This window comes from Microcaecilia unicolor, chromosome 5 (genome assembly GCF_901765095.1).
Source record: "Microcaecilia unicolor chromosome 5, aMicUni1.1, whole genome shotgun sequence".
Taxonomy (NCBI): Eukaryota; Metazoa; Chordata; class Amphibia; order Gymnophiona; family Siphonopidae; genus Microcaecilia; species Microcaecilia unicolor.
Window position 1 is genome coordinate 113,465,088 of NC_044035.1, and position 24,724 is coordinate 113,489,811.

The 24,724-nt window shown below is 46.0% G+C and overlaps 2 protein-coding genes across 3 annotated transcripts in view; one reads left to right on the plus strand and one right to left on the minus strand.

Moving 5' to 3' along the window:
* The window catches only part of AP3M1 (adaptor related protein complex 3 subunit mu 1), a 91,854-nt gene extending 84,872 nt beyond the window's left edge, over nt 1-6,982 (minus strand). The window contains exon 1 of one of the 2 annotated variants that reach the window (XM_030203207.1): nt 6,861-6,982. The gene's annotated coding sequence lies outside the window, so the exon portion shown is untranslated. Of the gene's footprint in view, nt 1-6,722; nt 6,828-6,860 lie in introns of those variants that run through there. The other variant, XM_030203208.1, reaches the window with a different exon arrangement.
* Nucleotides 6,983-7,344: 362 nt separating this feature from the next.
* ADK (adenosine kinase) overlaps nt 7,345-24,724 on the plus strand; it is a 656,244-nt gene continuing 638,864 nt past the window's right edge. The window contains exon 1 of the mRNA XM_030203209.1: nt 7,345-7,548. Within this exon, the coding sequence (XP_030059069.1) occupies nt 7,478-7,548 (71 nt within the window). The 5' untranslated portion in view covers nt 7,345-7,477. The remainder of the gene's footprint in view (nt 7,549-24,724) is intronic.

A 24,724-nucleotide genomic window follows, 5' to 3' on the forward strand; every position in this document is an offset into this window, starting at 1 on the left:
TTTTATTTATATGTATGATTTAAATGTTCTAAGATCTTATATATTTATTTATATATCTTATTTAGTTATATTTTCTGTACTTTTTAGACCCCTGATACAGGCCAATAGGCTGAAACATGAGTCATGTTGGGTCTCTTTTACTATTCTTGAAGTTTGTGAAATAAAGAAGTTTGTTGGACACCATCTGTGAGAGGGTTTCCTTTTTTCTTCTATTGTTTTTTCGCCTGGTGCATCCCATCTGTGGAAGTTTTTCCCTTCTGTTTTGTGACTGTTAAATTAATGGAAACAAATCAGTTACCAATGTATTGATATGTATTTGACTTATTTTATACTGATACTGAATTATACATGACCTATCATATTTTTATGCATTTCTGTAACATGTTTTTGAGTGCAGGTTTTATGTATAAAGATCCTGTAAGTAGGCTTTTCACAAAGGAGAAAATTGCAGATTTCTTATGTGTAACAGAAATTCAGATTTACTTCCAGGAGAAATAAAACAAAGTACTGTATGCTTGCCACACAGCTGACCTTTAGACAAGCAGAAGGTGAATGTTCCATAGCCTCACTCAACCCGTCAGCTGCCTCATAGAGAGAAGGAGCATGTGGGGAGGGGAGGGACCTGGCCCCACCAAGTGTCACCCTAGCAGGGGGATGAGGGACACAGTGCCACTGGCTGTCATCCAGGCTCAGGCAAATCTTTTAAGTAAGAAAATGTGTGCACCAACAACCAGCAGTAACCCCCTTCTCAAATGAGATCAGGTCAGGACCCGACATACAAGCACCAAAAGGAGAGTAGCACAGTTTGTCCACCATCCTCTAGGAGGCAGAGAAAAATACTGAACATTGCAGGGTGTACGATGCCCTTTAAGGGTGAATCAGTTGTAACTATTATTTCTCCCTCTACATCCGCTGGTCGATGAACATAACCCATTTGTCTGGACTGATGTGGTCATAACAGAATTTATACTAGTACTGATTGAATTATGTATAAACGTATCATATTTTTGATACATTTTTGTAACATGTTTTTGAGTGCAGGTTTTGTGTATATAAAGTATCTGAAACTGGAAGTTTTCTGGTACTGATACTTTGTGCAATAAAAGCTCTTCTGATAACCTTGCATTCATACTTCTCTCTGGGAATGGGTTGAAATGTAGGTGGGGTTTTTTTGTTTTGTTGTTAACTAGGAAAAATAAAAGCATAAAGCCAGTAATGCCTGTAGACTGTATTCTACAAAAATACTGTATGCAAAAAAAGGTAAAGTCCAGAAGATTCAGCCAGCAGCATTTCTTGTCAAACTGACAAACACATGTAGATGGTAGGGAGAATAATGAATTCAAAGATTTATAAGCCTGTTAAAGATTTTGCTCAGTTTAAGCATTCATTGTAAAGAAGCCTATATGCATAACACGCTGGTTTCGTGATGCGGATCTCTCAGATTTTGTGTCAAGATCTTGTGGCAGATGTTTTCAGAAACCTACAACAATTTATCTGGCACATGTTCATATTTGCATATTATGCAATTCTTAAAATACTTATGAAAACATAACTGTCATCTTTAATGTGCCCAATTTTTTTTTTTTTTTTTAACAGGGAAAGAGGTCCTAGGTGACAAAGGGATGGGGACCTGCAGTAATCCACTGTAAAAGGAAACAAAATGGCGCATTTAACTGCAGGTGTGAACAAAATATGTTACCGCTCCACAGGAACGGTAAAAGGCTATGCTCCCACGATTAAAAAAAAACAAAAACCTGTGGTTACGCTCCCACAGGTCCAGCATTGCCGTGTGCCTTCCTTACCCCCTCCCTTGGAAGCTCTATGTTATACAGCAAGACAACAATCTCCACAGTTCTGCTCAGGGGCCTTCCCTCTGCTGGGTCCTGCCTTGTGATGCAACTTTCTATTTAACGAAAGCAGAAGTTGCATCAGAAGGCGGGACCCGGCAGAGGGAAGGCCCAAAAGCAGGCCTGTGGAGATCGCAGTCAGCTGCATAAGATAGAGCTACGGTATGGGGGGTGGGGGAGACAAAAGTGCTAGACCAGTTGGGGGAGGGAGGATGCTGGACATGCAGGAGGGGGCTGGAGGGAAGGGAGAGAGGTGCTGGACCTGTGTGGGGGATGTGGTCTGGAGGACAGGGAGAGGGGTGCAGGATAGAAGGGAGAGGAGTGCTGGACTTGCAGGGGGGAAGGGAGAGAAGAGAAATAGATACTGAATTCAGGGGATGAAGGAAGAGGGAATGAAATACTTAACACAGCGGAGGGAGGGAGACACATTGGTATGGGGGAGGAAGACAGGGGAGAAGCTGGACACAGGGAGGTATACAGGAACAGTGGAGACAGGCATGGAGGGGAGCATAGGGACAGGAACACAAAGGGGGAGATGCTGCATGCAGATGGCATATAGACACAGGAGGGGCAATGCCTGACATAAAAGGGGGTATATGGCCATAAAGGGAAGATGCTGGACTTGGAAGGGCATAGGGACCAGATGAGTGATGCTGGACACAGGTGGAGGAGATAGGGACATGATGAATGCGGGGAGAAAATGCGGGACAGGGAATACAGAGGAGATGCTGAACATGGGGAAAGATAAGTACACAGAGACGGAAGATGGTGAGCATGGAAAAAGACATGTCAAATGGGCAGGAGACCCTGGCAAGTGAGTTAAGACAGATGGAAACAAAAACCAGAGCCTGGGACCAATGTGATTTGAAAAATAAAATGACCAGACAACAAAAAGTAGAAAAAATAAATTTTGTATTTTGTGATTAGAATATGTTATATTTGAAATGTCTAACACCAGCTCTGGCAGGATACACATGGCTGGGGACCAGGACAGAAATTTGGGCGGTGACCCTACCAGGCCATGCTTTCTTCAGCTTCCAGCAGGCTTAGGGACTCTTTGGCCAGGGGGCAGTTGCCCTAGTAGCACTCCCCTAACACCATTCCTGGCATGTGTCATCATTATATTTTGATTGGTATAGGAGGAAATGCATCTCTTTCTATTACTTTGGTATTATACTACAAGCAAGGAGGTATGGCTTCTTGAGATTTTAATTTATGTTTATTATTTTTGGTCAGCTATTATGTATTTGGCATTTGTGTTCTGTGTGTGAGACCAAGGTGCTCTGCTGAATTTTCTATGTAGCATTCTGTACTAATTTGGCTTATTTAGAATGTGGGGGGGAGATAGAAGAGTGACATAAAGCAAGGGGGGAGGAGATCGTTGAGTGAAGAAAAATTATTTAATACTCCCCATATCCTCTCACATCCCTTACCTATACCTCCAATTCCCACTTAGTATTGCCTAGTATTTCTGATACTGCTCTCTTCCCCCAATTCCCTCGGACACTCTCAGAAGTAATTTAAGGAAATAGATCTTTATGATAAGGGTGACGGATGTGTGGAATAGCCTTCTGGTGGAGGTAGAGGAGAAAAGCCTGCATCTGAAGTCAAGAAAGCATGGGACAAGCACATAGAGTCTCTAAAGTGGTGTGGAGGAGTAGCCTAGTGGTTAGTGCAATAGACTCTGATCCTGGGGAACTGGGTTCAATTCCCACTGCAGCTCCTTATGATTCTGGGCAAGTCACTTAACCCTCCATTGTCCCAGGTACAAATAAGTACCTGTATATAATATGTAAACCGCTTTGAATGTAGTTGGAAAAACCACAGAAAGGCAGTATATAAGTCCCCCCCCCCCCCCCCCAAAGGAGAGGAAAGGATAGTAGATGTGATGAATGGGCAGATTGGATAGGCCATATGGTCTTTATCTGCTGTCATACTCTCTGTTTCACTCTAGGCACCTTCTCCCCATGTCCACCCAACTCAAACACTTACTTTATAAGAACAGAAGATTACCATACTGGGTCAGGCCTCAGTCAGTCTCCTTCAAGGAGATTTGTTTGAGAACAGGAGACGGCATGGCATCAAAAAGTTGAAGCCACTTAGCTTAGTCTCTGTTTCCCCTTCCCCGTGCAGCCGTCATTCTGTGTAAACTCAAAACAAAGCAAAGAAACCTATGAGCTGCTGTAACTTCATTGTCCTTCTTTATTGTTGGTAGCATTTTTATTTAATCTCATTTATATTTTCAAACATGCCAGCTTGTGCAGGAAGCATTATAATGGAATAACTTTTCATAGGTAGAGTAGCAATTTGTTGTAAATTGTAAACAGTGAGTCATTTGGAGGGGCTTGTTCTAGGGACTCTAGCACGTGTTATATTTGTGCAGACATTTTTTTTCCTGGTAAAGCATCACAAAAACAGATATGCTATGAGAATCAGGTGCTCAACATTCAGAATTTCTATTTACCTATGATATTTATATCCCATATCAAACATGAAGTTGAAACCTGGGAGCATTTAAAATCTTTTTTTTCCTGTGCCTAGATCAAGAGAGAAAGATGGTTTATGGGAACTTGCTCATTTTGTTTTGTGGAAAGCAGTGGTATATTATATGCACTTAATATTGTTTATTACTACTATTTAAAAGAGAGATATTCAATGATGAGGGTAAAGCTACCTTCATGCAGAAGTCTAGAGTCAAATGTGCCAACATTTTCCAGTTCTATAATATATACTTATTCAAGTCATTTTTCAACTGCAATTTCTCAGTTATTACCCAAATGTGAACACAAGTATAATGTTAATGTTTTGGATGTTACTGAATTCTATTATTGTCTCACTGTATTTCCAGTTTTTAGCACAGTATAAGTCATCACAAGAACAAAATATAAGAAAACCAATGCACTGCATTAGGGGCTTATAGCTCATTTAGTTATGTTTAAACAAACGAGAAATCTGCTTGAAAGAAAATATTTTTATTATTTTTACTTATAAACCACTTGTCCCTGAAACATGCTCAAAACAATAATCCACTTGTACAAAAGAGATGAGGTGAAGATGCGAGTCCATGTGCCCCAATAAAAGGAGAGTTTAATTTTACTTTCAATCTTTATAACACCAGGCTTCCCAAGGCAGAATACAACAACAGTTAAGATGAACCCATCAGTAAACAGGATACCCTCACTGAAATTTGGCAGTGTATAACTGTATTGTATAGAACAGTATAGAAAAATGAGCACAAAATACAGCCTTTATTAGTGCTGTTTCCACCAGCTACAATAATTTTTGAAGCTGTTTTAGCAATATTCACTTTTTTTCCATGACATCTACATATTTATTTATTTCATTTGTATCCCACATTTTCCCACCTCTTTGCAGGCTCAATATAGGAACCTTTCAAAGAAATTAAAAAGCTATTAAATGAGTAAAAAAAAAAAAAATCTTTTGTCCTCCACCTTTTAAGGCACTGCCTATCCATCTGGAACAGCCTTTGAGTTTTTACAGATGTACCAGCATAGGCAGTCCATTATTTCTAATAATCTTTTACTATTGTTTTCAACAGCATTTGCTATTGAAGTGGAGGAGTGGCCTAGTGGTTAGGGTGGTGGACTCTGGTCCTGGGGAACTGAGTTCGATTCCCACTTCAGACACAGGCAGCTCCTTGTGATTCTAGGCAAGTCACTTAACCCTCCATTGCCCCAGGTACAAATAAGTACCTGTATATAATATGTAAGCCGCATTGAGCCTGCCATGAGTGGGAAAGTGCGGGGTACAAATGTAACAAAAATTAAATTGTTTGGGTGAACCAGTTTGGTTAACTCCACAAACTGCAAGCTCCGCCTACTGGCTTTAACCCATATAATGGGCTAGATAGCCTTGTACAGTCGCCTGTTCTCAATCTAACCTCTTATCTTCCCTCATACTCCCCCTCTTCTGGAATCTCATTCACTCCCTGCTCCAGACACCCTTCTGCACCATTATCTCCACCCTCTCTTTATTTTCTACCCTCCCTCAAACCACAGCTGGCTTCTCCCATAGTTCAGGGCTTGGTCAGTTAACAGTACAATATGTCAGGCCACATTGTCCTCCTCTCCTAACCAGCATCCCAATATCATGTTTTTTTAAATTATGGTTCTTCCTATACTGTGTTTCGGAGGACCTCACTGGGCACCTGGCAATTCTGGCATTAGTGATCCAGAGCCACTGTTAAAATATGCAGGGCCCCCCCCCCCCCAAACCCACCTACGCCTTCTTGGTTTGATTCAAGCTTAGGGCCCCAGAGGAAATGGGCCCCCATAACTCCAGCCCTACCTATACAAAACAGAGAAATACAGTTCTATCCAGTCTGCCCATCCATGCCATCTACCATCACCTTCCTCTCCCCCTTTTACAAGGACTTACACATCTAAATCATCCTTGAAGATCTACGAACTCTTAAAAATATATTTTGGGGTGGAACATCTTAGTTACCCTTAATGCATTTTAAGGTCTTACGTTTTTTTTCTTCCAATCTCTGCCTTTTGAAGGAAAATGTCTCAATAAATTAAGCAGTTAACAGGTAGACGTTCAGAAACCAAATGTTATTCCCCTCTTTCTGCTGTCCTAACCAAAACTAAGTGTATACAAATTAGCTACACAACTAAATATCCTCTACCCTTCCTCAGTTTCCTCCCAAACCAACCAAAGTGAAAACAACGAAAAACTTGAGGCTTGCAAAAAAAAAAAAGAGAGAACTGCCACACCTTGCTCTACATAAAACGGAAATCATTTTAGTACCAAAAATATTTGTCCATGTCTTAATTCCAAAAACGTACTTATCGCAGCACCTGCCAGCCAAAGTGAATTATAAATAGACCACCATCGCTTCTGGAAACTCACCGCTTTTCCTCAACTTCCCAAAAAGCGCTTTGTTAGCACCTTAAAACAAGAGCTAACCCAAAACTCCAGAACAAACTCCAAAGCATGCTTTCAGCATCTACAGGAGCACACATGATAGTTAACTTTAGAGGGATTTACCTAAAGCAGTAGAAAAAAAGTAAAGACGCCGGATAGGTGACCACGCGAATTTGCAAAACTCCCTCCTGACACATCACCCGCTCCCAGCAAGACCACGATAAAGATGGCAGCAAGGACCATGCCGGGCAGCTGCCTCAGCCACTGCCTTTGACCCCCCTCCTCGAAGGAACGTCGTTAAAACAAACAAAACAAACCCACGAAAAATAAGAACACGCTATATTCTCCCTTAGGTAATTCAATTTTTAAAGGTACAAAATAATGTCTTTTTAATTGTGCATTTTACATCTCAACGTTGGAATGCATCGTAGAAACCCGTTTCCACGCTTTTTTATTTCGCGTCTCACGCCTGTAGATTTTATGGACCGCATATATTATGCGTTACGTATTATCAGCATTGCTCTAGCTTGTTGGGCATTCGCGTTCAGCGTCAGGCTTTCTGTGTGGCCGCCTATGACAGAAAGGTCCCTTCGGTTGCCCGGTGACAATTACGGGCAGGGCTATGGAGGAGGAGAATTCGAGCAGCAAGTTGAGCAAAAGCAGCAGGCAGCAGTGCTCGTCGTATCAAACACCACTACACCAAGCCAAGCCTCCGGGCGAGCGACCTGTTCTTTCGCACCATGAAAGAAGCAGCCGACTTTGAGCCACAGCCTAAAAAACTCAAGCTGGAGGAGAAAGAACAGTTGCCGAGGTAATTGCCCTTTGCTTGAGGGGCGTGATCGGTGTGTTTGGGAGACAACCAACTTCAGGGGGCTCCTATTCTCCCGTTGGCGCTATTCCACGATGAAAGTCACCACCTTCAGGCAATGTTACCTATTGGCGATGGAACTTTCAGGATTTCTTTTATGTTTCCTTGGAAAATGTCTCTTGGATGCTAGGAGATATAGCACTTACGTTTGAGCATGTGAGACAGTATGATCTGTTCCGTTCCATTTGAATAATGTGATGTTGATAGGTTTGGCCATTGGGAAAAAATGTTTTTTTTTTTTGCTTCTTAGTATCATGCTTTATTGCTTTTATTACACCAACATAGGGATTTTTCCAAACAAGTGCATGCATTTTGACATTGTGATTCCAGAAAATCATATGTATTTGAATGAACCAGAATATATATATATATTTTAATGCGTTTTATTAACCTTACAACTTTTAGTCTGATTCATTTTGTCTCTCTACGTAGTGCTACGGTACTGCATTCCTGGATTACTCCGTCCTATTATCAGTGACAAGGGGTCCGGGACTCCGGGTAAAACACAGATCCTACGTACCCTGCAGTGTTTGGCAGGCAGGAAAAGGTTACAGTTGTCTCTTGAAGCTTGTGCGGGCCAGCGTAGAATATAATGTTCACTGTAAATCAAGATTTTGTCTTAATCGTGTGGTCGACTTGCTGTCCTTCCACGTGGTGCTGTCATAAGCATGCGGCGCTTCTCTAGCTACGGTGATTTCTTGCTTCTTAAAACACGGTGAAATTGGCTTTTCTTAAGACGTGTAGGAATTTGTGTTGCGTCCTTTTTAGCATGGCCAATATGTATTCCATTTCACTTCTGGTATTTTTGTATGCTACCTTCTTATTTTTTTTAATCTCGTTATTTTGTATCGAGCCAATCAGCTCTGGGGTCAGAGATCAGGCGGAAAATGAGAGCAAGAACTAAGAAGCTATCTTAAAAAAAAAAAAAAAACAACTAACTTTAAAAAAAACCTTAATTGTAAAACATTGGCGCCCTCTAGAGGACGAAGAGGATTACATGGGGGAAAAAAGATTTTTATTAATTTAGATACCGCTTTGTAATAGGAAATTAGCAAACAAAATCACTGTAGTATGTTTTATTTAAAATGTTTGCCATCTGTTTTACTAAGGGGGGGGCTTTTACTAAAGCTTAGCTCAAGTTATATGCAGCAAGGCTCATAGGAATAAAATGTGTTATGCCTCTTTTTTGCTTTTAAAAATTGTGAACTGCTATGATTAAACTTTATGGGAGAACTCATGAAATTTAAAGATAAGTGTTGAAGACATACAGAATGGTTGTCCTTATCCTGTTAGATCAGACTTATGGGTAATGTCCCTTTACTAGCAGATGGTGGCTCTCATAGGAGCCAACTTTTCAAAATTATTGGGGGTGCTAAACCCAATGAAAATAATCCCTCCCTGGACACATACAAGGAACTTTCTTAATATTGGGGGTGCTCAAGCACCCACAGAGTCGGCTCCAATGGTGGCTCTGACTCAAGGAGGATTTAATGGAAAGGAGACCAAGTGACATCAAAACATTGACACCAATTAGGACAGTCTCAGCCCCCCTCCCCCCACGCAGCCGTCATTGCCATACTCAAAACAAAGCAAGCAGACCTATGAGCTGCTGCATCCACATTGTTGCTCTTTATTGTTGGTAGTATTTGTATTTAATCTCACATATTTTAGAACATGCAAGCTTGTTCAGCATAGGGATGTACAAAGAAGAAGTATAATAACAGAATAACTTTTCATAGGTAGAGTAGTAATTTGTTATAAATCATAATCGGTGTGTAATTTGGAAGGCTAGTTATAAGCACACCCTGGCATGTTATATTTGTGCAGAGATTTGTTTCTCTTGGTAAAAGGCTACTGAAACAGACACCTTATGAGAATCAGATGCTCAACATTCAGAGTTTCTATTTATTTATTTATACTCCACATTAAACATGGATTAGGTTGAAACTTGGGAGCACTTGAAATTGTTTTCCTGTGCCTAGATCAAAAGAAAAAGATGGCATGTGGGAACTTGCTCCTTTTGTTTTGTGGATGGCAGAGGTACATTATAAAAATGCACTTGATATTTCTATTACTATTATTTAAAGACAGAGATATTGAATAATTAGGGCAGAGCTACATTGTCCAGTTCAGCACACTATTAGCCACCAAGTTCATACAGTTAATTATGTTCAGTGGAAAATAAATCTGTTGGCTCAGGCTGCCTGCTATGTGAATATTCAATCATTGTTTCATTATTGCTACCACGTATTCTATATTGGCATTTGCCAGACCTTACATATGTGTGGTTTTGCTTTTTAAACTCAAAGGTGACTCCTAAGGGTGGTTGAACAAATTAGGTATAAACTGTGTTGTTTCTGACTTTACTTGTTTTGGAATACTTTGGGTCCTGCTGATCTGTATGTCTGTTGTCTGGAATTTTGGAAGATGGAAACAAGGAAATAAAAATTAAATTTTGGATGTACTCTGTAGAAGTTGTTGTTTACTTTCGCAATATGGTGGATGCCTGTTCTGGTGTGTGCATGTGATAATCTTTGAATAACTGTCTATACTTGTGACTATGATTTCTGAACGTGTGGTATCATTAAAGGACAAACATTTTAATGCTCAGTTAGGTATATATGCTAATCTGAAATTTTTTGAATGTTTCAGATATGTCTATTTGTTTCCATAATATAACTGAATTCTATTATTCTGTCACACTGTATTTTCAAATGTAAGCCACATTGAACCCGACTTTGCTTGGGATAATATGTGATGTAAATGTAATAAAAAATCTTTATCCTCCACCTTTTAAGACACTGCCTATCTGCTGGATAGTGATGGCACAAGGAAAGTAAGTTTGGTCCAGTGAAGACTAATCAAAATAACCTGTTCCTTAGCTTGGACCTAGTATTACCATATTGAAAATGTGACCAGACCATGTTCCACTAATAAGTTAAACGATTAACTGGATTTCTTGAAAGAATTGTATAAACTTAGGATTATTTACTAGGGACACAAACATACACTTATTTATTCAATATCACAATTCCTCATGTACAGCCACAAAACAACCTTTTAGGGTAAATAGTGTTCACAATGAGCTCCTTTTATTATAGACCAGATTGAGATAAGAGTTTTCAGTATTGGCACAGTATAAGTCATCACAAGAACAAATATAAGAAAACCAATGAGCTGCATTAGGGGCTTATAGCCCATTTATGTTGAAACAAAAGAGATCTGTATGAAACAAAGTATGTATTTTTTTTAATTTTGACTTATAAAACCACTTGCCCCTGAAACATGTTCAAAACAGAATAATCCATTTGTTTATCTAAAAGGTAAAACTTCTACAAAACAGATGAAGATATGATTCCATGTGCCCCAATGAAAGGAGAGTTTAATTCTACTTCCATTTAATTTCAACATATTCCATCATCTTTAGAACACTAGGCTTCCCAAGGCAGATTACAGCAGTTAAGATGAACCCATCAAGAAACAGGATATCCTCACTGAAATCTGACCATCTGTATTACATAGAAGAACAGTGAAGAAAAATGAGCACAAACTACAAGTGTATAATTGCTGTTTCTACCAGGTACAATAATTTTTAAAGCTGTTTTAGTGATATTCAATTGTTATTTACATAGTAAATGATGACAGGTAAAAAGACCTGTACGGTCCATCCAGTCTTCCTAACAAGATAAACTCATTTTACATGGTATGTGATACTTTATACCCGAGTTTGATTTGTCCTTGCCATTCTCAGGGCACAGACCATAGGAGTCTGCCCAGCCCTGTTCTTGTACTAAATTCTGAAGCTAACGTCGAAACCCCTTAAAATTTACACTCCATCCCATCCATGTCTATTCAGTCATGATCAGGGCGTAGACCATAGAAGTCAGCCCAGCACCGGTTTTGCTTCCCAATTACTGGTGTCGCCACCTAATCTCTGCTAAGATTCTGTGGATCCATTATTTATTTATTTATTTTATTGCATTTGTATCCCACATTTTCCCACCTATATGCGGGCTCAGTGTGGCTTACAATACATTGTAATGATGGAAGTACAATCTGTTACAACACGATTATGGTTACATTGTGAGGAGTTAAGTTAAAACACAGTCCAAGTATCGTTAAGGGGCATAAAACAATGGGAAGAACGACTGAACAATAGAAGAACAACGGATACTGATAGGGCAACAATTCAATAGCAAGAGAACGTTCGGGTATAATATTTTTCTGTTTTTTTTCCTGTAGATTAAGGTTTAAATGTGTTAAAATTCCAGGGGATAAGAGTACATAAGAGAATGTATTGATGCATTGCTAACAGTGTGTGTGGACTTCATGTGTTTTGATCCTTTCGATAGATTTTTTCAAAGAGATGGGTCTTTAATAGTTTGCGGAAGTCGGTTAGTTCGTAGATCGTTTTCAGGTTTCGTGGTAGTTTGTTCCAGAATTGCGTGCTCATATAAGAAAAGGTTGACGCGTGCAGCACTTTGTATTTTATGCCTTTGCAATTAGGGAAGTGGAGGTTAAGGAAAGTTCGGGATGATCTTTTAGCGTTTCTGGATGGTAGGTCTATTAAGTCAGACATGTAGGCTGGGGCTTCACCGTGAATGATTTTGTGGACTAGTGTGCATACTTTAAAAGTGATGTGTTCCTTGAGTGGGAGCCAGTGTAGCTTCTCTCGTAAGGGTTTCGCACTTTCGTATTTTGGTTTCCCGAAGATGAGTCTGGCTGCTGTGTTCTGGGCTGTTAAGTTTCCTCAGTAATTGCTCTTTACAACCTGCGTATAGTGAGTTGCAGTAGTCCAGATGGCTGAGTACGAGTGATTGCACTAGGCTGCGGAAGACTGATCTTGGGAAGAATGGTCTTTTCCATATCATCAAGCTGATCAATCCATAGACTGGTGGGTTGTGTCCATCTACCAGCAGGTGGAGATAGAGAGCAAACTTTTGCCTCCCTATATGTGGTCATGTGCTGCTGGAAACTCCCCAGTATGTTCTCTATCTCAGCAGGTGGTGGTCACACACAGCAGCAGCTCTGGCTAGGCCTCCAAGCCTAATTTTTAGGTTTTGTTGAGTGCCTGGGGTTGAGGGCTCTTCTTGAGCAAGTGCAAACCTGGTGGCGCCAGGTCCCTCCTTTTCTCCCCCCTCCCGCTGGCTCCGTTAAAAAAAAAAAAAAAAAAAAAAAAATTTTTGAACGTCCTTAAAGGCGTTTATTTCGACGTTTATTTAAACGTTTATTGCAGCTACTCACTGGGACACCAGGTCGTATCACTGCGGTGACTAAGAAAATGGCGTTGCCGGTGGAAGGTGGCACGGCCCTAAAGGACGCCCAAGACAGAAGATTGGAGGCGGCCTTAAGGTCGTCCTTTGAGGCGGCTGCTTTAAGTTTGCAGGCCTCAGTTTGCGGCTCCTATGTGGCCAGGGCGTGCCTGACTATGGTGCAGCGGGCTTCCCCCTCGGATCATTCCTTGAGGGCTGATTGGCCGGCCCTGGAATCGGGCTTGGCCTATTTGGCAGACTTGCTGTATGATGTCTTGAGGGCCTCAGCTAAAGGCATGGCTCAGACAATCTCTGCGCGGCGGTGGCTTTGGCTGAAGCATTGGTCTGCTGACCACGCCTCTAAATCCCGCCTGGCTAGATTGCCTTTTAAAGGCAAGCTGCTCTTTGGGGTCGAGCTGGACAAAATCGTGAACGATCTCGGCACGTCTAAGGGCAAGAAGTTACCAGAGGTCAGGGCTCGGGCTAGTACTTCAAGAGGAATTTCTCCCCAAGCAGCATTCCTTTCGCAGAGACCGCCATCCCGGAGGTGCTCCCTCCGGTCCTCCCCCAGGGTCTCGTACCCAATGACGGGGCCTTGGTCCACGCCCCAGTGCAGATTGGAGGACGGCTGTCCTCGTTTCTGGGCGAGTGGACCACAATAACTTCAGACGCTTGGGTGCTGGAAGTCATCAGAGACGGCTACAAGCTAGAGTTCTGCCGACCCTTAAGAGACGGGTTTGTACTCTCTCCCTGCAAGTCTCCGGTCAAAGCTGTGGCAGTGCAGCAGACCTTGGACAACCTGATCCGCCTGGGTGCGGTCGTTCCGGTGCCAGAAAATCAGATTGGCAAGGGACGTTACTCCATTTACTTTGTGGTACCAAAGAAAGGAGGTTCTGTCCGGCCTATCCTCGACCTCAAAGGGGTCAATCGGGCCTTGAAAGTGCGGCACTTTCGCATGGAGACTCTCCGCTCTGTTATAGCGGCAGTGAAGGCAGGAGAGTTCTTGGCTTCCTTGGACATCAAGGAAGCGTACCTGCATGTTCCCATGTGGCCTCCTCATCAACGCTTTCTGCGTTTTGCAGTCCTGGGACGACACTTCCAGTTGAGAGCCCTCCCTTTCGGGTTGGCTACTGCTCCGCGGACCTTTTCCAAAATAATGGTGGTCATAGCGGCCTTCCTGCGAAAGGAAGGAGTACAAGTCCATCCTTATCTGGACAACTGGTTGATCCGAGCCCCCTCTTATGCAGAGTGCGGCAAAGCTGTGGACCGGGTAGTTGCTCTTTTGAGCTCCTGGGATGGATCATCAACTGGGAGAAGAGCCAGCTGCGCCCGACTCAGTCCCTGGAGTATCTGGGAGTTCGATTCGACACCCAAGTGGGCAGAGTGTTCCTGCCAGACAATCGGATTGTCAAACTTCAGGCTCAGGTGGACCAGTTCCTAGTAGCCTCTCCTCTTCGGGCTTGGGACTATGTGCAGCTGTTGGGCTCTATGACGGCCACGATGGAAGTAGTGCCCTGGGCCAGGGCTCATATGAGACCACTACAACACTCTCTGCTGCAGCGCTGGACTCCGATGTCGGAGGATTATGCTGTGCACCTTCCCTTGGACCCAGCAGTGCGCAAGGCGCTGAGCTGGTGGATGCAGACAGACAAGTTGTCTGCGGGAATGCCTCTGGTGACCCCGGAGTGGATTGTCGTCACGACGGACGCCTCTTTGTCGGGCTGGGGAGCCCACTGCTTGGGAAGGACAGCGCAGGGGCTCTGGTCTCCTGCAGAGGCAAAGTGGTCTATCAACCTCCTGGAACTCAGAGCCATTCGGTTGGCGCTTTTGGAGTTCATCCCGGTACTGGCGTTGAAGCCAGTACGGGTCCTGTCGGACAATGCCACGGCTGTGGCCTATGTCAACCGCCAGGGAGGTACCAAGAGCGCCCCTCTAGCCAAGGAGGCCATGAACCTATGCCAGTGGGCGGAAGCGAACCTGGAACAGCTGTCAGCGGCCCACATTGCCGGAGTCATGAATGTCAAGGCGGACTTTCTCAGTCGCCATACCTTGGAGCCCGGAGAGTGGCAGCTATCTGCTCAGGCGTTCTTGGACATCACGAAGCGCTGGGGCCAGCCGAGCCTAGATCTGATGGCGTCATCAGCCAATTGCCAAGTGCCGCGCTTTTTCAGCAGAGGACGGGACCCTCGATCCCTGGGAGTAGATGCTCTTCTCCAACAGTGGCCAACACAAGAGCTTCTCTATGTGTTTCCGCCCTGGCCCATGTTGGGCAGGGTGTTAGACCGGGTGGCAAAGCATCCGGGCCGGATAATCCTGGTGGGTCCGGATTGGACCAGACGTCCCTGGTATGCGGACTTGATCAGGCTCTCAGTCGACGATCCTCTGCGGCTGCCAGTGGAGCAGGGCCTGTTGCATCAGGGTCCCGTGGTGATGGAGGATCCCTCCCCCTTTGGTCTTACGGCCTGGCTATTGAGTGGCAGCGTCTGAGAAAGAAGGGCTTCTCAGACAAGGTCATCGCCACTGCTCCAATTTCTTCAGTGTTGGCGTTCCTGCAAGAAGGTCAGGAGAAAGGCCTGTCGCTCAGTTCCCTTAAAGTCCAGGTAGCGGCTCTGACTTGCTTCAGGGGCCGACTGAAGGGTGTTTCCCTGGCTTCGCAGCCAGATGTGGTGCGCTTTCTCAAGGGAGTTAATCACCTGCGCCCTCCTCTGCACTCTGTGGTGCCTGCGTGGAATCTCAACCTGGTGCTAAGAGCATTGCAGAAGCCGCCTTTTGAACCCTTGTCGAGGGCATCTCTGAAAGACCTGACGTTGAAAGCAGTCTTTTTGGTGGCTATCACTTCAGCCAGAAGAGTTTCCGAGCTCCAGGCACTCTCATGTCGAGAGCCTTTTCTGCAGTTCACTGAGGCAGGAGTGACTATTCGCACAGTGCCTTCCTTCCTGCCCAAGATTGTTTCTCGCTTCCATGTGAATCAGCAGCTCTGTCTCCCTTCCTTTCGTAGGGAGGACTACCCAGAGGAATACTCTGCTCTTAAATATCTGGATGTGAGACGTGTCATCATCAGATACTTGGAAGTGACCAATGATTTCCGGAAATCGGATCATCTGTTTGTCCTGTTTGCAGGTCCTCATAAGGGTCTGCAGGCTGCTAAGCCTACAGTGGCAAGATGGGTCAAGGAAGCCATTGCAGCGGCTTATGTGGCCGCGGGGAAGGTGCCGCCTATACAGCTGAAGGCTCATTCCACTAGAGCTCAGGTGGCTTCGATGGCAGAGGCCGGGTTCGTCTCCTTGACAGAGATATGCAAGGCGGCAACTTGGGCATCGGCCCATACATTCTCCAAGCATTACCGCTTGACTGTGGCTGCTCGGGCGGAGGCCCGGTTTGGAGCTTCAGTGTTGCGGTCAGGGATTTCTATGTCCCGCCCTGGGTGAGTACTGCTTCGGTACATCCCACCAGTCTATGGATTGATCAGCTTGATGATATGGAAGGTAAAATTATGTATCATACCTGATAGTTTTCTTTCCATTAATCATAGCTGATCAATCCATAGCCCCTCCCAGATATCTGTACTGTTTTATTCTGGTTGAATTTTAGGTTCAAGTTTAGTCTTCAGTTACTTCAGGAGGACTTCGTGTTCAAGTTTTTTCACTTGGATTCTTCAAGAGTTGAGACGAGTTTGTGTTACAGTGAGCTGCTGCATTCCTCTCCCCTCTGTTTTACGGGGCTGAATTGAGACTTAAATTCTGCCGGCACTCCCTCCCGCTTCGTGCGGCTGTAGGGCAGCTTTGTACCCCTCCCGCTTCGGCGGTGTTAGGGTCAGTCAGCTCCTCCCGCGGTTGCGGTTGCAGGATAAGCCAGATGGCGGGGTGGTGTCCCTCCCCCGCTCCACGGGGATGAGCTGGACGGATTCCCCTCCCCCACTTGTGTGGGGATGAGCTGGGTTAATTCCCCTTCCCCCGTTTCGGCGGTGGTGAGCTGGGCAGAGTGTCCCTTTGTGGGTGTAATTCTCTAAGTGCTGAGTCCTGCGGATGGAGCTTTGATATCGACATACTGAGGAGTTTCCGGCAGCACATGACCACATATAGGGAGGCAAAAGTTTGCTCTCTATCTTCACCTGCTGGTAGATGGACACAACCCACCAGTCTATGGATTGATCTATGATTAATGGAAAGAAAATTATCAGGTATGATACATAATTTTACCATTCTTTTCAGTTTCCACATGCAGTAGAACATCTTTTTGGTTGTGTTGTTTGCGTGGGTTTCAAGTGTTAGGTGGCGGTCAATAATGACTCCAAGGATTTTTAAAGTTTCTGAAATTGGAAGATTTAGTTTTGGTGTGTTTATAGCGGTAAATTCATTCGTGTTGTATTGGGAGGTAAGTATCAGGCATTGAGTTTTTTCTGTATTCAGTTTCAATCAAAATGCATCTGCCCAAGTGTTCATGATGTGTAAGCTTTGGTTGATTTCATTGAAGATTTCTTTAATGTCTTATTTGAAAGGGATATATATATTGTTACATCGTCAGCGTATATATATGGGTTAAGGTTATGGTTTGATAAAAGTTTTGCCAAGGGTGTCATCATTAGGTTGAAGATAGTTAGTGAGAGGGGTGATCCTTGCGGTACTCCACAGTCTGGTGTCCATGCTGCAGACGTAGTTGAATTTGATGTGACCTGGTAAGAGCGCAAGGTTAGGAACCCGTTGAACCAGTTTAGGACATTGCCTCCGATGCCAAAATATTCAAGTATGTGTAGTAGGATTTCGTGGTCGACCATATCAAAGGCACTTGACATGTCAGATTGTAGGAGGAGTATATTGTTGCCGGTTGCAATCATTTGTTTAAATTTAGTCATCAGGGTAATTGGTACTGTTTCTGTGCTGTGATTCGATCGGAATCCTGATTGGGCATCATGCAGTATTGAGAACTTGTTTAGATAATTTGTAAGTTGTTTTGTTACCATCCCTTCGGTTATTTTGGTTATTAGTGGTATGGATGCTACTGGTCTATAATTAGTTACTTCGCTTGCACTTTTCTTTGTGTCTTTGGGTATTGGGGTGAGTAAAATTTTTCCTTTTTATTTTGGGAAAAGTCCGTTTTGTAGCATGGAGTTTACATGGTTGGTTAGGTCTATTATGAATTGTTGAGGAGCTGCTTTCATAAGGTTGTTTGGGCATATATCTAGTTTGCAGTAGGATTTGGCGAATCTTTTGAGTGTTTCAGAGATGAGGTCTTCTGATAGTAATTCGAATTCGGTCCATGCATGTTTGAATTCCATTACCGTTTTCATCTCCACCTAACGTGGGAGGGCATTCCACATATCCACTACCCTCTCCGTGAAAAAATACTTCCTGACATTACTCCTGAGTCTGCCCCCCCTCAATCCGTGTCCTCTAGTTCTACTGCCTCCACCTTTTTAAGGCACTGCTTATCCAACGAAAAGAGCTTTAGACTTGTTACAGATGGACCAACAATAAAGAACGACAAAGTGGAGGCAGCAGCTCATAGGTTTGCTTGCTTTGTGTTGAGTGCATGACAAGGACGGCTGCTTAGGGGAGTGGAAACACAGATTAACCAAATTGGCTTCCTTGCTTACAATGGACTAGATAGGAACACTTCCACTCCTGTCTATTAAACCTCCTTGCTGAGACTTGGAAGATTCTGATTACATCATTAGTGTAACAGGTGGTGCAGCTAGGATCATTCAGAATTTGCTTTCAGTAAATGGTGCAGGTGGAGTGATGCAACAGGTTTTTTTTTTCTCAGCTTTTGGGCCATACTACCCAAACCTCAGGCTATGATTGTTGGCTCTGTGGTTCCTTTTGTACTCTGTGCAATGGGGATTGTCATGTTACACAGGGAAACTGCAGGAAGACTCTCCCCAGAGGCAGAAGCACACGCTCGGTGAAGTCTCTGTTTTGCTGTGGCTGAATTAATTTTGATGTGAATGTTGACCATTTTCTTCCTGGCCGTGTCTTGCACACATGTGGTCAGAAGTGAGTAGTTTTCTCTTGGTGGAGGGGTTGACTTGGGGTGGTGGGAAGGGGACTAGCCCGAGTTTTCAACCCGTCTGGCTAAATATTTTAGGCAGGCACTCTTGGATAGGGTTACCATATTTGGTCCCCCCAAAAAGAGGACACATGCCCTGCCCCTTTCATATCCCACCCCGTCCCCTTTCGCACCCTCGCTCCACCTGTCACATATTCCCCTGCCTGTCACCCCCCTTCCCTTCCCTTACTCTACTGCCCTGGTGGTCTGGTGACCTCTTCGGGGCAGGAAAGAGCCCCCTCTTTGCTGCCCGGAGCGCTGCCCTGCATCCTGTTGCTGATCTCGGCGCCGATTCAAAATGGCCGCCAAGAGTTGAAGTCTTGCAAGGTCGCTTCAGCTCTCGGCGGCCATTTTGAATCAACGTCATGTACAGCAACAGGATGCAGGGCAGCGCTCTAGGCAGGAAAGAGGGGGTTCTTTCTTGCCCCGAAGGCGGAAGAGGTTACTAGACCACCAGGGCAGTACAGTAGTAAGTAAGGGGAGGGGAAGGGAGGGCTGGGAGGCTAGAATAGGACGGCTCGCCCGCCCACCAGCCTGCCCGTTTGTCCAGAAATCCAGACAAGCGGGCAGATTGGCAAAACCCGCCCGGTTGCCTGGACATGTCCTCAAAAAGAGGACATATCCGTGTAAATCCGGACATATGGTAACCCTTATCTTGGAGCTCCAAAGGCATGGCCACTGGGGAACTGTTCCAGGGGCAACCGGAGGCCTCTAGTCTCTAGACAAAGTGACCATGGTCCATGGAGGTAGCAGGAACTGCTGGCCCATCCAGGGTACCCCTGTTTGGATGTTTTGGGAGGAGGTGAATAAGGTTTCTAGGAAGGGTTCCTCTCTGGAGTCTGTCCTCATTAGTAGGTAGTGCACTTCTTGTGTCAAGAGGTTTACAGAGAATTCATTAAGTTTCTCCGACTCAGCAGCTTCGAATACCATTTCTGGCACTGGTATCCCACCCAAATCTTCCTCGGTGAAGACCGAAGCAAAGAATTCATGTAATCTCTCCACTATGGCTTTGTCTTCCCTGATCGCCCCTTTTACTCCTCTGTCATCTAGCGGTCCAACCGATTCTTTTGCCGGCTTCCTGCTTTTAATATACCTAAAAAAGTTTTTACTATGAGGCTCATTTTCAAAGCACTTAGCCTCCCAAAGTTCCATAGAAACCTATGGAACTTAGCCTCCCAAAGTGCTTTGAAAATATGCCTCTATGTGTTTTGGCCTCCAACGCAATCTTTTTTTCGAAGTCCCTCTTAGCCTTCCTTATCAACGCTTTGCATTTGACTTGACATTCCTTATGCTGTTTCTGAAGGATTTTCTTTTAGCTCTAATAACTTCCTTCACCTCACTTTTTAACCACGCCGGCTGTCGTTTGGTCTACCGTCCTCCTTTTTTAATACGTGGAATTTCCTTGTCATCAAGCAGATGAAGCCATTACGTATGGGGTTATGTCCATCAACCAGCAGGGGAGATAGAGAGCACTCAAACTTTCACAGTGCCCTCTTGGCCAGCCAGCTCCACTGCCTCTTCAGTATTCTCTATCTCCCTTAGCAGGGTGGCTGCAGCTTGTTCGAGCTCCAGAAAAATCTGCCGGGAGGTGGTTCCTGGCTTGCCAGTTGTTAACCGGGGTGTTGGAGGCTATAGCAGCTTCACTTTAAAGGCACATAGGTTAGCCCTTTCCCTGCCTTACCCATACCTCTATGGATGTGGACATATTGCCTTGCTTTCCCTGTCCTTACCCACCAACAGTGGATGCAGGCATATAGGTTTGCCCTTTCCCTGCCTTTCCCACTCATCTGAGCCTCCGGAGTCTTCAATACCTCTGCTTTCCTCACAGCTTAAAAAAAAAAAAAAAAAAAAAGTCGTGTCGCGTTTTTTAAATGCAGAGATGCTGGAACAGAGGCTTTTGACCTGATTTTCAGCAGGATCGTAGTTGTACACTAGATCCTTTGAGGTAAGAGTGTTTTCCAACTCCTCCGGGGTGGGCCCGCGATCGGGGCGATTTTGGTGCGAACCGCCATTTTGGATTTTACCGCCGTTTTTCGGCGATGGCTGTGGACAATGTAAAGCGCTGTTCCACTTGTGGCAAGCGCAAATCAGCAGCAGGGCTCTGTAAATCGTGCTGTATTGGCGTAGGAGCCGGCCCGAGCATGGCGAGCGAGGTTTCTTCCCGCTCTGAGCTGGCAGCGGATGCCATTTTGCTTACACCGCATGGCGCGGCCTCCGTGGACACGGAGAGACCTGAGCCGGGTGGGGCACCTCGAGATGAGGTTATTTCAGGATTGGCTAGCACCGGACAGGATTTGGGTGCCCAGGGTGAGATTTTCTCCCCGGATTTTGTGCTTTTGCTGCATAAAGCATACATGATGAAAAGAGTCCTTCGCCTGAGGCTCCTCTGATTGCCCCCCCCCGATGGATTCTGGCCTGGGACTGCCCAGTGAGGTTTTTTTCCCGGATGCTTGGCCTAAAGATAAGCGCAGAAGGGTTAATTCCCCTTCAGATTGTGGTGCACCTTTCTCCCCCCCCCCCCCCCCCCCCCCGTGGTCGGGGTGTGAGGATTCAGAGAACTCTGACAGACGTTCTTGGTCTGAGGAACCAGAGTCAGGTGCGGATTTACCACAGGATCTGGATGATCCCTCCGCGGTGAGGATTTTCCACCATGATGAGCTGCCAGCGCTTATTTCAGATACCCTGCAGGCCCTCTTGATTGAAGATCCTGACAGTGGCATGGCCTCCTCGGGTAATCCCAGGATGGCTAGTACCAAGAAAGCTGCTCGGGCCTTCCCTTTGCATGACTCCATCCTAGAGCTTGTTTCGGCTCAGTGGGCTGACCCCGAGGGACCTTTGAGAGTTTCCAGGGCTATGGGGCAGTTATACCCTCTGCGTGAGGGACATATGGCTCGTTTTCAAATGCCTACAGTGGATGCCCTAGTCACTGCGATGACAAAGAGAACTACCCTCCCTGTTGAAGGAGGTGTTGCCCTGAAGGACGTTCAAGACCGTAGGCTGGAAACAGCGTTGAAACGGTCCTTTGAAATTGCAGGTCTCACTGTTCGGGCGTCTGCATGCAGCTGTTATGCTGTGAGAGCCTGCCTAGCTTGGCTGCAACAGGCAGTGGCTCAGCCCGGAGATGGAGCAGAGCCCTTCTTGGATGTGGCTCCGTGGATGGAGGTGGCCTTGTCCTTTCTGGCTGATGCCCTTTATGACCTTGTCAGAGCTTCGGCTAAACAAATGGCAGTAGCAGTGGCGGCTCGCCGTCGTCTGTGGCTACGACACTGGGCAGCGGACATGGTCTCTAAGCAAAGGTTGGTGAAGTTGCCTTTTCAAGGACTTCTCCTATTTGGTGAGGAGTTAGAGAAAATTGTGAAAGGCCTGGGTGATCCAAAACCCCAGCGCTTGCCCGAAGATAGGCAGAGGCCTTCCTCTAAGGGCCAGGCGGTCCACTCCTCGTACAGACTTCGCTTCCGTGAAGCTAGAAGGTACCGACCGGGGCATTCTGCTGGGTTCACTTCACGTGCCCGTGGTCAGCAGAGGAACTCCTTTCGCTCGGACAAGCGTTCCGCAGCCGGTGGCTCAAGACCAGGAGTTCAGGGGCGACCCTCTCAATGATGGTGCGCCGGCCCTCTCCTCGATGCCTGTCATCGGAGGACGGCTTTCCCTCTTTGTCGAGGAGTGGGCCAAGATTTCCTCAGATCAGTGGGTTCTGGACCTGATCAGAGATGGATACAGAATAGAATTCAATGCCCCAGTAAGAGACGTGTTTGTGGAGTCCCGATGCGGTTCTGCCGTCAAACGGGCGGCGGTGGAGGAGACTTTACAAGGTCTGATTCAGTTAGGGGCAGTGACCCCGGTGCCTCCCGCCGAGCAAGGCTGCGGCCGATACTCCATCTACTTTGTGGTGCCGCGAACAGGTGGGTCCTTTCGCCCTATTCTGGACTTAAAAGAAGTGAACAAGTTCCTGAGAGTGCGGCATTTCCACATGGAATCCCTGCGCTCCGTCATTGCGGCGGTTCAGCCAGGAGAGTTTCTCACGTCTCTAGACCTGAAAGAAGCTTACTTGCACATACCGATTTGGCCCCCGCACCAGAAGTTTCTGAGGTTTGCGGTGTTGGGAAAACTTTTCCAGTTCAGGGCCTTGCCTTTTGGCCTCACCACAGCTCCCCGAACCTTTTCGAAGGTAATGGTGGTAATAGCTGCTTTTCTCAGGCGAGAAGGTATCAGGGTTCACCCGTACCTAGACGACTGGCTCATCAGAGCAGACTCTGCAACAGAGAGCTTACAAGCTACAGCCAGAGTGGTCTCAGTACTGCAATCTCTAGGCTGGGTCATCAATATGGCCAAAAGTCACCTGTCCCCTTCACAGTCTCTAGAGTTTTTGGGGGCCAGGTTCGACACAGTCTCGGGCTATGTGTTCCTACCCGAGCTAAGGCGGTGCAAGCTTCAGAATCAGGTCCGTCTGCTCCTCAGGATGCCCCGCCCGCGAGCTTGGGACATTGTCCAGCTGCTGGGATCGATGACAGCCACGATGGAAGTGGTACCCTGGGCGAGAGCGCACCTGAGACCTCTACAGTATTCCCTACTCCGGAGATGGTCTCCTATTTCTCAGGATTACCAATGCAGACTTACTTGGCTCCCTGCGGCCCGTCTCAGCATGGAGTGGTGGCTCTCGGACAGCATGCTGCGGCGAGGAATGCCGCTGACGCTCCCCGTTTGGTGCCTAGTGGTAACAGATGCCAGCCTGAAGGGCTGGGGCGCACACTGCAAGGGGAAGCATGCCCAGGGTCTATGGACACCCGAGGAGTCGGAGTGGTCCATCAACCGCCTAGAGTTGAAAGCGGTGTTTCAGGCGCTTCTGGCCTTTCAAGTGACCCTGGAAGGATTGGCTGTCAGAGTGATGTCGGACAACACGACAATGGTGGCCTATATAAATCGACAAGGTGGAACAAGGTGCAGAGCACTAGCCGCGCAGGCCGAACTGATTTGCCACTGGGCCGAGCTGCATCTTCAGTGTCTGTCGGCAGCTCATATTGCAGGTCAGAGCAATGTGCAGGCCGATTATCTGAGCAGGCATCAGATCGATCCAGCAGAATGGAATCTGGCAGCCGAAGTATTCCTGCAGATCTGTGCCAAATGGGGCAAGCCCGTGATGGATCTAATGGCGACAAGTGCCAATACCAAAGTCCCGTGCTTCTTCAGCAGACGGAGAGATCCTCGCTCGGCGGGGTTGGATGCCTTGGCTCAACCCTGGCCTCCGGGTCTACTTTATGTGTTTCCCCCATGGCCCTTGATAGGGCGCCTGCTCTTGCGGATTCGGCTGCACCCAGGAGAAGTGGTCCTCATCGCCCCGGATTGGCCAAGGAGACCTTGGTATGCAGACCTCTGACAGATGCTCCTGGAGGCTCCTCTGCCGTTACCTCTGGTACCGAACCTGTTGACTCAGGGACCGGTAGCCATGGAGGACGCCGGCCGCTTTGGTCTTACGGCATGGCTATTGAGAGGGCGCAATTGAGGGATAAAGGTTATTCCAATAAAGTTATTTCCACTCTCCTGCAAGCCCGCAAGCGGTCCACTTCCGTGGCTTATGCCAGGATTTGGTGCCTGTTTGAGTCTTGGTGTGCTTCCAGAGCCATTGTTCCAATGCGGGCTTCTGTCTCGCCGATTCTGGACTTTTTGCAGGAAGGTGTACAAAAAGGCTTGGCCTATAATTCCCTGCAGGTGCAGGTGGCAGCGTTGGCCTCCCTTCGTGGTAAGGTGGAAGGCGTGTCTTTGGCTGCTCACCAAGATGTGGCACGGTTTCTTAGAGGGGTGCTTCGGCTCCGACCTCCAGTGCA